General features: G+C 40.2%; 1 protein-coding gene across 6 annotated transcripts in view; it reads left to right on the top strand.

Moving 5' to 3' along the window:
• Positions 1–1,396: 1,396 nt before the first annotated feature.
• Positions 1,397–14,484, top strand: part of radil (Ras association and DIL domains) — a 31,066-nt gene continuing 17,978 nt past the window's right edge. For 5 of the 6 annotated variants that reach the window (XM_085161594.1, XM_085161593.1, XM_085161591.1 and 2 more), the window contains exons 1-4: positions 1,397–2,763; positions 5,040–5,137; positions 6,145–6,259; positions 7,621–8,134. In XM_085161594.1, the coding sequence (XP_085017720.1) occupies positions 6,176–6,259; positions 7,621–8,134 (598 nt within the window). In that variant the 5' untranslated portion in view covers positions 1,397–2,763; positions 5,040–5,137; positions 6,145–6,175. Of the gene's footprint in view, positions 3,364–5,039; positions 5,138–6,144; positions 6,260–7,620; positions 8,135–14,484 lie in introns of all 6 variants that reach the window. The other variant, XM_085161589.1, reaches the window with a different exon arrangement.

The raw sequence follows: 14,484 nt of genomic DNA, 5'->3' as shown, positions 1-14,484 counted from the left end.
AAATTTTTAATTTTTTGAAAATGTAGAGTTTATTGAACTTTCTGACAAAAGTTTTAATTTGTATCATTTGTCAAAAAAACAAAACAAAAAACAGAAACACTGACTCAAAAATCTCACAACAGCTCATGTATTAGATATGACACACTTAGCATTACAGGGCTAGTAGTCGTCAGAACATCTTTACTGATGTATGCTGAGGTGTGAAAACTGGTCATTAAGGGCAGAGGGGAGGTCGTTAAATCTTAACTTTCTGGGGAAAGAGTTTGTACTTCAATAACACTTTAAGCGACGCTGCACAACCCCCTAAATTTGCTGCAAAACTCTGCAAAAGCTTGCATTTGGAGTTAAATCCATCACTGTGATGAGCACTTATGAAATGCTGTTTATTTGCCCGTGCAAGTGTAGTAGGTCATGAGGTAACGCATAAGGTGAGCGTTACCTTTAAATGTTGAGGTCGACACACAAACCTGGATTCAGATCCAAACTGCAGCTCAGTTTTTCCTCTATCGCTCAACGTGTTTTAAGGATAAGCCGCTAACTAGTGGACAAAAACTGACAACCAGCACAAAACTGGACTGAAAACAAGTTATTTTATAATATCACCTTGTTTGTGTAGCCACTGTTGCCTCAAGACATCTAATAATCATTCTTCATTCTATACTGAAGGGTCCAAAAACAACACGATGACACCAAACCTCGAATAAAAGTGATAAAATAGTCTGAGGGTAACACAATACTTTATCATTTTGTACATTTGAGACCCTAGCATGAAGGGAAGTGCGTTTGTCGCACGGTGAATATCTTATTTAAAACTGAAACAGAGTTACTCTGGAGTATTCGTGCTCTCAGTGTTTACTCGAGTCTCTGGGATGAACCAAACAACTGAGAGAGTTTACAGTTTGTCTTGTATCCAAGCCAGGTCTGGCTGCGGTGAGATAAAGTAAAGGATTTGATGTGTGTCTTGTCTTGATTACAGTATGTGTCTCATTCAGACATACACCCCACCTGCCTTTGTAAAGATCTTTATAACAGCGTCCACGAAGCCTCGTGGACCCTCTGTATATTATTTATAGACGCTCTGTGATTGTGGAGCTGCTGACTCTGTTCTCAGTCCTGCTGGTGTTTCCTTTCTTGTCCTACAGGACTGATTATATTATCTCGCCCTTATTCTAGTTTTCATATTGGTTATTGTGTCTGTGGTGCTTTTTGTGCTGTGATAAGCCGATATGATGCCAACAATGCTTTTATCTTTTCTATTTCTCTTGTAATAAAAAAGCTTTTTTCATGCATTTTTATGTTGTTTTTTATAGTGTTTCACCTTTTTTGTAGCTCATGTAAGAAAAAAAGGTTATTTTCATAAGTAGTTTTGTTACACCAAAAACATATTACAAAATGAGCTCCAGATGTATCTAAACTACATTATAGCGACCAGTCTGTCCTTTGATCTTGTTTCATACCACTTTAATTCAATCAAGACGTCATTTTCAAGGAGACTGAAATAAATTGAGGCAGACTTATTTTATATAATTAGCCTCATATGAGGAGAGGAAATGTGACACCAGAAGAAGGAAAAAAAGAAGGTAAACATACAGTCACAATAAAAAACAAAGTACACAAATTATGAGGTTTTACATGTCGATACATAATAAAAAACAATCTGGTCCACAGAAGGTCTTAAAACTAGGTAAATCCAACCTTAATAAGAAAATAAAATATTTACAACACTATGCAGAAGAGTGTGAAAAGTAAGTGCACCCATACTGCTGCTACATGAATTAAGAGGGTAAGTGGGGGAAGGTGCCGCTAATCAAATGCACCAATAGGCTGAACTCTATTCTGCTCAGTAATAATTTTATCTCTTTATAATCTTATTGGTGTGGTGTGGCCCCCCACAGCAGTCCCAGTTTTCTAATGGTGTAATTTTTAAGCCCATCCCTGTATTTAACTGAACATCAGCAAGTGTGAGCATCTCTATGAAAGTAGGGGTTCTCTTACTCTGCCAGAAAGGACAGACATTAGTGATAATCTTAAGAGGAAGGAACTGCTCTGGGAAGTCCATCATTCCACAGCAAGAATTTTGGCTTTTGTGTTTATTTTGTAAATAAATCATGACACTGTGCAGTATGTCATGTTGATGTTCATCTGGGGTTGTATAAGTCATTTTAAGACTTAGTAAGGATTCGATAATTTCTATAATATATTATATATAGGGTGCAATACTTTCCACGACTGCAGATCTATTATCAAGACGATTACCCTATTTTATTTTTTAAGTGGAATATATAAAACCACGCGTTAAAAGACCACGTTGTTTCCTTCTTATTCCGATTTACTGTTGTAGTTCGTGTTAGTGCCGCCTCTGTCCGCCAGGGGGAGTCGCCTCTACACACTCTGGTGCCAGAGCAGGTGTAGCGAGGTGAAGCGTCGCGTGTGGCTCGGCTGTTTCCGTCACGGCTCGGCAGTGAACCGCTGTGGATGTGGGAATGCGGTTGCCGGAGGCTGTGGGCATTGCTGGACACTCGGCGGAGATGTACGCACGGGAGCAGGAGCCCACAGCGGCTGGCTGTCGTCCAAGTTAACGGGCTGTTTTGGGGATGTGGGTGGGACCCCCGGACGGCTGGGTGTCGCTCGGAGCAGGGCAGCTGGGTGTTTTCTCCCCCCCCCCCCCATTTATAGAGCCTGTGATTTTTCTGCACGGTAGGGGAATAAGAGAGACGCCAGGAAGGATTCCCCAACACTATGGAGCCACGCATTGCAGACAGCGTGAGTACAAACGCACAGACACCGGCAGAGCCCCCGGGGGACTGGGCTCGCCTCTGCTGGAACCACTCATCAACTTTTCCGCGACCTATTTTATTGACAGACAGACGCGTCACTGCTACCTGCTCCCCGATATGTAAAAAACAGGTTTTCTTTCTCTCTCTCTTTGTTGAGCGTTGCGCAGATGTCCAAACAACATTGAGATAAATTGATAATTAATTGTGTGTAACGACCTCGCGCAGTAACACAGACGCACCTGCTGCCGTCAGAGATCGGCTGCTGTGAGTTTTCCGCGCCGCGCCTGACGGCTCATCAGCGGATTAATTTCTGAGGATCTTCTCTTGCCTTTTGTTGCCACGGCGGTTGCTACTGACGACCAGTGAATCCAAAGTCGTAAACAGACGGACCGGCTGTAAATAACGGGCTGTCACAAGTTCAGTCCTATATTATAATGTAGGCGTGGGCTTTTTCCTTAACGCACTGCTTAAATCTGACCTTCTGCTGGTAAAGACAAGGACAACCACAAGTCTGTGTGACATGGTTACTAAATGTAACACGACCTCCTGGGTTACTAAACGCAACCCAATTTACCAGTGCGAAAAGGTATCCCCTCCCTCTGTGTGTGTTTCTTTCTGCGTGTAGGATTGAGTTAACTGCAGCCAAGTAGCCAGATTACCATGGATTAGCTGGCATTTAAAATAGTCACGTTATCCCACCAGTCTCTGCACAGTCAGCTACAACAACACCTTTTAGGTTGCCTGCCAAATGTTTCTGCAGTAAAGGAACTTAGGGTTGTAAATGGGATGCAGTTAAAACGGGTTGGATGAGGTTCTGCTTTCACCTGATGCAGCTGATTCCTGATGAGATCCTTACTACAGGTCTATCGGTCAAAAGAGTTCATGCAAATATACGAATGAAGCTGATCCACCTTAGGGGCATAGATGGGAAACAGACTTTTTAGGATGTAGGGTATTTTAAAAAGATTTGGTTGTTTGGTTGGTTGGTAGGGTAGGGCTTAATTGAAGGTCCTGAGCCACCGCTCATTTCTTTATATTTGGCTTGGAAAGGTGCAACGATTTACTGAAACGTGTTGAACAAACGTGGAAATACAGTTAGTGAGGCAAAAACACCCAGCTTTAAAGTCAATATTTGGTATGATCACCTTTATTCGTCACACAACCTGAACTCTCTTAGTTAAGCTTTCTTGTCATTTCTTCTTAAGCAATATTTCTCCAGGCTTCTTGAACGACATTCAAAGCTCTTCTTTGGTGGTTGGCTGCTTTCTGTCAAGATGATCCCCACACTGGGGAGGCCAATCCATGACTGAAAGTGTTCCACTGTGTGTTTTTCTATCCAAGTATGACTTTACTGCACTGATGGTTTGGGATCATTGTCATGGTATTACATGATGGATCAAAATCTGATGGTACTTTTCTGTTTTCATAATTGCATCAATTAAGACCACTTTTTTAAAAAACTGCAAAATATAAACAAAAGAGGGTTGGCTCAAGATTTTTGCACAATACTGTATATATACAAATTAAATATAAAAATAAAGAAAATCCATTTGAATAATTTAGCAGTGTTTTTAAGTGCGGGTTTTAGGCTTTCAGTGTGGTGATTTGCTGCTTTACTCTGTTCTTTGTAAATAAATAAATAAATGTGCTTCCAAGTAGTCAGCCTTAGGTCATTTATGTTCTGTGATTGTTTTATTTAGATAGTTTATTTAGTTTTATTTAAAAAATAAATAAATAAATTAAAGGCACAAAAAGCATTATTCTAATATACTAAAAAAATAAGTAGTTGCAGAGAGAAAACTCTGTGTGCCATATGGGTCTGTTTGCTGTCCACACTATATAATCTACACAAAAATTATCTATTAAGTGTTTATTCGTTTATTTTGTCCCCCACAAAATATTTAAACCTGGCAGTAATGAGATCTGGTGTCATAATGAAATGATCATAATATAGTGGTGTGTTCATAATATTAAACATAACAACCACTGCAGACACTGCTTGATTTTCAAAAAAGCAGTTTCATTGCAGTATCCAGTGTTCCCCTTCAGCACAGAGCCAGAGTCCTGGCCAGCTTTTTTTTTTTTTTTTCAACCAAGCCAAAGTCAAGAGTCTGGCGTGAAAGCAGCTTAGTGCTTTCAATAAAATCATTAAAAAGCTAAAAGCAGACGGTATTATTTAATCCCAGAGGACGTAGACGGGCTGTTAATGATGAATGGGATCCTTCAGCTTTGACCTGAACATCATCTGTTTTATTTTTCCAGCGTGAAAGGTGACAGTGAAATGAATTGCAGAGCATATGACAGTCAGCTGTACACACTGTGCTGCTGCACATAGAGGCAAAAATACTATCTGCATCAAGGTACTCACCACACACACACAATCAGAGTTTTGTGTTTGTTTTTGTCTTCATGGTCTGTTTACAGTGGATACATTTAGATTTTCTTTATCGTCACCAGCTACAGATATTATGTGTTTGATGTAGTTGTATGTCCAGTGTTACTGCATGTTTTTCTCATGTTTGTGTGCATTTAATTTGGAAATTAGGCATGCACTGATCCAGCTATTTCCATTTCAGATATTATATTGTTATCTTCCCTTCTGGTATCTTCGGATACAGTTGCTACAGATACAGATCTAATTTAGTACCAGTGTTAGATTAATAAGCTGTGTTCCTCACTGTGAGGAAGACACCGGGAGCCATTCTTTTAAATGTAGGCAACCTCAAGCTCAAACAGTTTTAAGAAGTTAATAAAATGAAGAATTAAAAAAAAGGTTTTTATTATTTGCACTAGTAGCTCAGTGTCAGAGTCTTTACTGTGTACTGGTGTTATTTATGGTTACTCTAGTTTCTGCTTTTCTTGCTCCCAGTCTCACTGTGACTGTATCTCCTTCACAAGTGTGTGTGGAGCTGGTTGGTATCAGGTGAAGTGGAACAATAGCAATCAAGTTGACAGCACTATGTCATGTTGACTGTAAGTGCAATACAAGTTTCACAGCAAGAGTTAAACTGCACTTAATGAGAGTGAGAGTGAGAAGTTTACTGGGAAATCTTCATGTCTGAGCCTTTTCATAAGTCACATGACCACAGTTTGCTAAAGTCAGAAACTGTAGCAAACATGCAAAGAAAACTTTGAAATGACTTTAAATTGATGCACTACTGCTAACTCGTTCCAGGATAGAATTAAAAAGAATAGACTGGCTCCTTAGAACGGGCCAGTGAACTGATATCTAGTCCAGGTTTTTGAGTCAAGATCGGCTGGATATTCGATCCAAATATCGGATCGGTGCATCCCAACGTCAAACATCGAATTCCTGTGCATCAAACTAGGAACAAAGCATCTAAAAGTGTGTGTTCTTACTCACCAGTTGTGGAGTCTGTGAAGCAAACAGCAGCATCATGTTCTACGGTTCTTCTTCTGGGGCGAGTATGTCCCTGCCGTCCAAGAGCCGCTTGAAACGTCAGAGCAGGACCTTTACACAGGTACTCACACACAAACACTCAGCATTTACAAACACACTCACAGAAGAAAGCTTCAAAACAGAGGTCAAAATAGCTGATTAAAACAAATAAAGTGAAATAATAGTGGTTGCTTATTTGATGTATTGTGAACACTTAGTGTCAGTTTAGCTTATATCCCAGCTACATTCTCCTCCGATGTGTGAAAACCCTTCATCGTGAATTTCACTTTGCTTAGAGGTCTAAAAAAAATACATGTATCGAATATGATTCAGTTGGCTTTAAAAGGTTAAAAAAGAAGGCGGCTGGCCTTCTGTTTATCATGTACACCATCATATTAGGTGAGGTGTTAAAAAAGGCCTGGAGGTTAAGGCTAAAACCATTGTGAGACCTTGTCGCCAACCCATCATGTGACCTATTGAGGTCACCTGAGGCAAGGTGTGAGTGAAGGTAAAAGCACCTGGGATGGTATTTCAAGACTACATTGCAGGGGGCTGATAGCTGGCGTTTTGGGCAACCACCTCTGCTCAGTGATGGTCGTTCGCAGTGGACATAGCTGGACTCCTTTACTCCTCTTTCAAAACCATCTGTCCTTTCAGTCCAAAAGGTGAACAGTGGCATTCTTGAAGAAGGGTCCTCTGTTCTTTAGGTGCAGGTGTACACCTGCACTTTAAGGACAAAGTGCAAAGTTTAAGGTTTAAAGGATCTCGGTGGTGAAGTTGCAAACGTGCAAGGGATAAAAATGAAGCTTTGAATGGAGAACAAAACCTAAGAGCACCATAGATGTTAATGAGAGGACGACCTTGTAGAGGGCAACCCCCAAATCTGTAAATACAGCCTGGTTTTCTCTTTTCATGGGCAAAGTTGTTATATCGAGATTTCCATCAGTCTCTGCTTTGTACTATATAACCGAGAAATGTCTAGAAATTCTGACCAACATGGAAGAAATACACTGCTGTAAAATAAACAACTACAGAGACTTTATGCAGCACAGTTGACTACTTAAATATCTTTATTATTTTGTATTAGGAGATATTTCAGCTCTCCATTAAAAATGGGTGTGCTTTATTTTGTGACTGTGCATGCTGGCTCACTGTCGTGACTTGGCGGGGCGCTTGATGGACCTGAGCCAAAGTCACTGTGTCACCTGTGCTTCTCTTGCTATGACAAGTCACACTGCCTGCCTTAAAAATGTGTGGTGAGCACATCTTCATCCAGTGTGCTGATGAGGATGTTTATTCCTGAGATAGCATAAAGCCAAAGTCATACACGTGTGTTTTTTAATAGCTTGGGTAAACATGCAGATCCTTTTAAGAAGAAACTGTACACAATGCCTGTCACTGGGTGGCCCTGCAGTACATTCACTGTTTTTGTGTGTTTGCCAGGTCCTGTACCGTACGTTAAGCTACAGAGACCGTGTTCCTACAGACACTGGAACAAACACCCGAGGGGACCGGCGCTCGACGACTGAGCCTCCGGAGCGGCCGGCCGACGACCCGGCTGAACTCTCCACTCAGAGCTCGGCCCCCGGCGTGTTGAAGATTTTCGGAGATGAAATCTGCGCCGGTGCCAACTACAAGAGCGTCCTGGCCACGCCACGCTCCAGCGCGCAGGAACTTGTGAAAGAGGCACTCGAGCGCTACTCGCTCAACAAGGATGCTGCCCACTCTTATGTCCTGTGTGATGTGATCGGACGTTTCGAGGGAGGGGGCGTGATCGGTGGGGGAGGAGGAGGAGGGTGGCGGACTGAATGCTTGCGAGCGCTGGGGGACAATGAAAAGCCGCTGTTGCTCCAAGAGCTGTGGAAACCCCGAGAAGGACATGCACGTAGGTTTGAGCTGCGCAGGAGAGCAGAGGTGGAGGAACTAAACGCTAAGGAGAAGGATACGATCACGGCTGGTGAGGAAACACACAAAGAAAGATGCACAGACACACACACCCACACAGGTAGTCAAGTACACACTCAGCAGCTGGTCCCTTCCTTTCTTAACGTGTCAAACTCAGCAGAAAAGCACAGCTCGTTAGCTCCTCTGCAGTGTGTGTGTGTGTGTGTGTGTGTGTGCGCGTTCGCGAGTGCAAGCGAGGGAAGATGCAGAATAAAACCTTTTGTCATAGTTATTATCCTGTAGACAAGATATTGTGCCTGCATATGTTTATACGGAGGTGCTGCGAGGAGGAGGTATGTAATTTAGGTTTCTATCAGAGGCACAAACTCCTGTGCTTTTTACACACACACACACACAGCGCAGTGTGCAGGTGAGATGCTGGACAGCTGGTCGATTGATTGAGTGAAAGCTGAAGCCTTCAAACCCGGAGGTGTGGATGGGTGTAGTCACTCTGGTGTTTTGTAATGACACATTTGTACTACAGTGAAACGGTATCACTTCCTATTAAAGTACCTGCACGATGCTGCGCACACCTGGGTGAGATTCTTTCTGTTCAGTAGATTCAGGAAGCTCAGGTAAACAGCAGTTGTGACTTTATATCTGCAATGCAGCACTATGAACACTGATCCACACTGAGCTGTGTACCGTTGTTGAAACCATGATGTGACCTTTTATGCGTAATTGGTTTACTGATTGATGAAAAGTTTGCCATTTACACACTCACACGCAGCAACTGTGGGGTTTTTTTGTAGAGATGGAGCGAGTATTTTCAGCCTCACTGTCACACATAGCTGCAACACATTTCTCATGAAGCATGCCAGGGTTTACTGGTTGCTATGTCAACTTACGTGCTGGCCAGAGAGTCGCTTAGTAATCTGCATGAGGCTTGTTTATGGAGGGATGTATTACCAAAGATTAAATAACCCATAACATTTTCTAAATGTAGGCTCTCGTGAGGAAAAAAATGGATAGTGGCAAACTATCCAACTCAGACAGTCACCTCGAGGCACTTTATATTGTAAGGTAAAGATCCAATATTATTAGAAAAGAATATCCCAACAATCACTGTGGGGAAGCACTAGGTGACAATGGGAAGGAAGAACCCCTTTTAACACGTAGATATCTGGTGCAGAACCAGGGAGGGACAATCTGCTGTTTCTGGTTGAAGGTGAAGGAAACGAAGAGTGTTTTTGGGTGTTTTCACACCTATAGCTCATTTACTCTGGTCCAAATCAGTTGATGGGTTTGTAAGCTTGTAGCTTGTAGTTTGTTTTCACACACAAAAAAAATCCAAGTCAACTCCAAGCAAACCATGTGAAAGTCTGCTTATTGGCCACATGGGTCTGGGGTGAAGCAACAAAAGTATATACAAGAAGAATGTCCTATGTTCATTTTGCAACTAATTGTTAGCCGTACAGCCCCTTACACATCTGCAGTACCTTGACATATCCATACGTACTCCTGGTACTTGGTTCGAGTGGAGGTCTGATCACGTTCACACCATAAACGAACCGCTCTGGAGTTTGTTTAGAACCACACCAAGACCGCCTCCTCCAAAGGGTCTCATGTGGTTGTTTTGATCTGCACCCGAGTGTGATACTCTGTACACATCTGCACAAATGAATCGCACCAAGAGGGAACATGAAACAGAGTGTGCCGTCTGTCTAATTTAAATTAACTAAACCCTGAAGATGTGAAAACACGCTTAAATTCAGTTCAGGACTTTACAAGGATCCTAACATTTGCTATTCTGTCCTGTTCAGGAACTATTTTTGTCATTAGTAATTTAAATGTCCAAATGCCAGCTTTGGGCATATTTCAGAGCATTTTGGTAGTGCTGGCATCTTTGGTAGTTAAAAAAACAAACAGATGTGACAAGTATTATGAACAAGATTTACAAAGTAGACTTAATTTTTATTCAGAAAGACTAAAAATGAGTCACTTAGCTCATAAACTCATAAACAGGAAAGTGTGTAGAGAAGTTAAGACAGAACAGTTTTCCCACTGATATTATAGTCCTATGTCCATGTTTCATTGTGTCTATGAGCCAGGCACATTATAAAAGGCTGACTGTCTGTATGTTAGCCCTGCGACAGATTGGCACACTATGATAGGATAGGCTCCAGCCCCTACAACCCTAAACTGAATAAGTGGAAGAGAATGGATGGATGCATGTTTTGAACCTGGACATTAAGAGCAAGCAGAGAAACTAACTAGCTCTCTAAAAACCTATTTGGACACAAAGTCAGCAAACAAATCCTATAATCCAATTTGACTGGTTAATCTATACAGTATATAATTTTATGCCCTGGTGACCATTGTTTTGTTTAGATAACGATTTAAAATGACTCCCCAAAATTTGTGCCTAGAGGGAAGATGGCTGCCTAGTGTTGAGACTTTCTTCTAGAAAAGGCTTTAAAGGGATTTCAGAATGGCGTGTTGTGCCTGTCTCTGGTACTGTTGGATAATTGTTTTGGTTAGTAGAGGAACGGTATTTGTGCAGACTGCAGTATAAGATCTTTAAAGCATAAGGTTGGTGGGAATTTTTATTTTAATTCTAAGAATTTTAATTTGAATTAAAAACCTGAGCAAACTTTTCTGAAAGGTTAGTTTATGTGGTTGATGAGAAAAATTGTTGTGCTAATAGAAGTAAACTGCAATAGTCACAGATGTATCACAGTGTACATGGAAGTTAAATACACAGGTTTTGACTACGCTAAAAGTTGTGTCAAAGGACGTGATTACATCTGTGTACTGGGATAAGGGGACTATAGTATGTCCCTCACTATATAATTTCTCCATTGTCATAATGTTTTTCACTTTGTTTTGTAGGATTTTAACCAGTGAAAACTCTTTATCCCATCAAATGAAAAGTATTATATGTCCTTAGCCTTAAATGTTCTACCTGTCACGTCACTGAGGTAATCTGCAGACATGACGTTTCTCTTCTGCAGCATCATCCACATGAATGGGTTTAAAGCAATGATGACACTGGTTTAAAGGGGGATTCTTACTGTCAAATGTGTTCATATAACCAACACATGAGGTTGTGGTTGGTAACTGTACTGGCCTCAGTTCATTATATAAAAACATTAACAGCTGAATGGTAATTTTGTAAATAGTTCTTTTTCACATCTTACTTTTCATTGGCTAGTCACAGACATAACTTCTTCTTTGTAACTGTGCTTTTGACATTGACGCTAATACTTTGAGTATATCGTTTAATAATCTGCCAGTTGAGGACCTGAGGCATTTGTTTCTCAAATTAGACTCTCTGATCTACTTGTCCTTTTGCTCAGTTGTTAACAGGGACCTCCCGGTTCTCTGTCTGTTCCGCTTAGAGCTAATTTGAGCTGTTCTGTCAAATGAGTGTTACACTTTTTGTAAAAGAAAAACCAAAACACTTTTTGCTGATGCATCAAACACTTAACTAACCATATTTATCGCACTTTTAATCAGCGTGGTTAACATGATCTGTGAGCATTTTAAACTTAAACACAGCGTGGGGCTGGAAATGTAGACTGTACATAGGCTTGGGAAGCCCTATTTTGAATCCTCAGAGTTAGCATGTCATGTTGTTTTGGAGATGCATATACAGATATCAGCAAATTAGTGTTATGCAGCATGATAATAACATACTAGAAATTAACTCACCAAAAGTGGAGCAGAGACTTGATGAACTCTGGCTCTCATGATGCAGTTGTTTTTTTTTGTCTTTCCCATAAAGTTTGAAAAGACAAACACCACAAACACAGCAGAGAGGTCTGATTGGGTGACAGAGGTGATGCTCAGCACACGTAGTTCGGCTACACCTCCTTTTGTTGGCCAATATGTCAATCAAAAATCTGATTAAAAAAATAAAAAATTTAAATGTCATTAAAGGCATTTCTGATAATTTAACGTTAAAGGTTAAATAAGAACAGCACTATTAAGCTGAAAAATGTTTAGTTAAAAACTCACAGAGCATTTGTAGTTGACCTAAAACATTTCAGCTGTAGTGTTTCCACTATACTGAGTTTTGGGAGGAGCAAATAGTCCACCGCACCTCCCACACCACCACCACCACTGCCGGACACCACCTTGTCTTTCTGTTTTCCCTGTTTACTCTGTTTTCTCTGGGCAGCAGTCGTGGAAACAGTAGCATAGAGACTGACGCAAATAAAATTCACTACAGTGTTTTCTGTAAAGGAAGGTCAGATCAGCCAGTGCCACAGTGAGGCGCAGGGATTTTTATTTTGTTTTGGGATAAAGTGAACGCTCTGTGGCAAACACACACATTAGACTTTGTCTTTGGTTAAAATGAACAATTTATTGTTGGATTTGGCATTTTACAGGATTTGTAAACAAATGAAGTACAAATTATCACCAGTGTTATTCTTTAATTAATTCTTCAGTGTTTTTGAGACATTTTTAGCTCTATATGGAAAAATGCAGTTTAATTCCCCTTTATATAGTGTCTGAGAGCAGCTTTATCAACTAACACATATTAATGCACATGTTCATTTTCACACTAACCTTTTCTCAGTGGTGCTATAATGCTAACAGAATTCACAGCCTGAAGTCTTTTTTGTCTCTGTCTTTCACTCGTCTTTTTTCTCTCCTCTGTGTGTGAGGTGCATGCCCATGTGTGAAACTTCTCACACACACTTTTTGAAAACGAGATTGCACTTTAAAGGTACTCCAGGATTTTCAACGTGTACTTAGCACATCACGGCCAAATTATTTTACTTATCATTAGATGCGTAATATCTGTAAAACCAGCTATAAATGAGTTACAAAGGTCTCGTGGCCTGGTTCAACTTCCCATGATACGCTACCACACCCTCCGCTTCATCCACTGCCTCCACCTATCATTATGTTTCTGATAGATTTTAAGTTTCCAGCAACTCAGTGCATGAGCTTCAGAAACAGTGCTGGTGAATTACCCGAGCTTTGTGATGAAATATGGTTTACTGAGCTTCTCTTTAACACAGGCTTTGTGTTGGTGTAAGCCACATATGTATAAATAAATGATAAATGAAGATATTTGATCGGGCTGCACAGTTATGAACAAAATGACTGTCACGATTATTTCGATCATTATTGAGATCGTGATTATTTTCCAAGCTTATTTAACATTTCTCCTTCTTATTCAAATAAATTCAGTTTATCTCTTTGAAAAAATAAACCTTAACACTAAATAAAGTCAGCAGGAGCGCTGCTTTCACTTTTACATTGTGCTTCATTCCTGTTAATTAAAATAAGGTGTTTATTTACCTGACCTAAGTGCTTCTCTGTGAAGCAAAATATAGTTCTTCACTTAGTTCAGGTTACCTGCATGATGGACGTGAATAAAACTTGTAGCAAAGTACTCGACAGGGGTGAGAGCCGTCTCTATTTCCCCTGTGATGTTTTGCATAGAGGATTTGCCACAGTATCTTGTATCTTTTGCGTTCACTACTTTTTGTATATAATTTATTTTCAGTTACCATCACTGAATAAAATATAATAGAATTCAACTTTATTGTCATTGCACATGTCAGAAGTACAAGGCAACGAAATGTGGTTTGGATCCATCCAGAAAGTGCTTTAGACATAATATAGATATATTACAAAATACATATTAGCAATAATATAGATATATAGATATTACAGAATGGGTCTATTATATGCATGAGGGTACAAAAATATGGGTCTATTATGGGTATTGTTACAATGTACACGGTATGAAAGTATGTTATGAATATGCTATAACTATATGTACAGGCTATGAACAGGATATAAATATGAACATTATACAGAAATGTGAACTAAAAACTATGCAGAAATATTAAATATAAAGCTATACAGAAATATGAAATATGAACTATGCAAGTTATAAACAGTTATAAACAATTGTAGAATTATAATTATCGTATTGTACAGAATGACTGACTCCCCCTAATTTCTAAGTATTTCCAAACGATGGATGATAATCCAGTGTGAGGGACAAACCCTTCACTTTCTGATGTGCCAGATGTGGATTTTGTCGTCTTTTAACGTAGTGTTAGTCATGCAGACTAGTCCCTTGGAGCGGCGTGGTGCGGGGACCAGCTGTGACGTGGTCAGGTGTCTATTTTTTAGGGAGTGCTTGATTTTCTTTTACTTAGCATTTTAATAGGCGGCACATTTTCAGTATCATTCAGTCATGTTCATTTAACTGTGGGAAGTGATCAAGATTAAGATGAGTAATAATATTTCCTGATAATTAGTAATGCATCATGACGCCTATGCTAGCTAGCTGCTTCGCTCTGTGTGCTTTTTTAAAAAAAAATTCAATTCGGTCATGATGTAAGTAATCATGTCTGCTGGAGTTTCGCTCCTTCCCACTTGGCTAGAGTTTGT

Source organism: Neolamprologus multifasciatus, chromosome 6, assembly GCF_963576455.1.
Source record: "Neolamprologus multifasciatus chromosome 6, fNeoMul1.2, whole genome shotgun sequence".
In the NCBI taxonomy this organism is placed as follows: Eukaryota; Metazoa; Chordata; class Actinopteri; order Cichliformes; family Cichlidae; genus Neolamprologus; species Neolamprologus multifasciatus.
The sequence above is the reverse complement of the archived record's forward strand: the minus strand, read 5'-3'. Positions and strand labels throughout refer to the sequence as shown.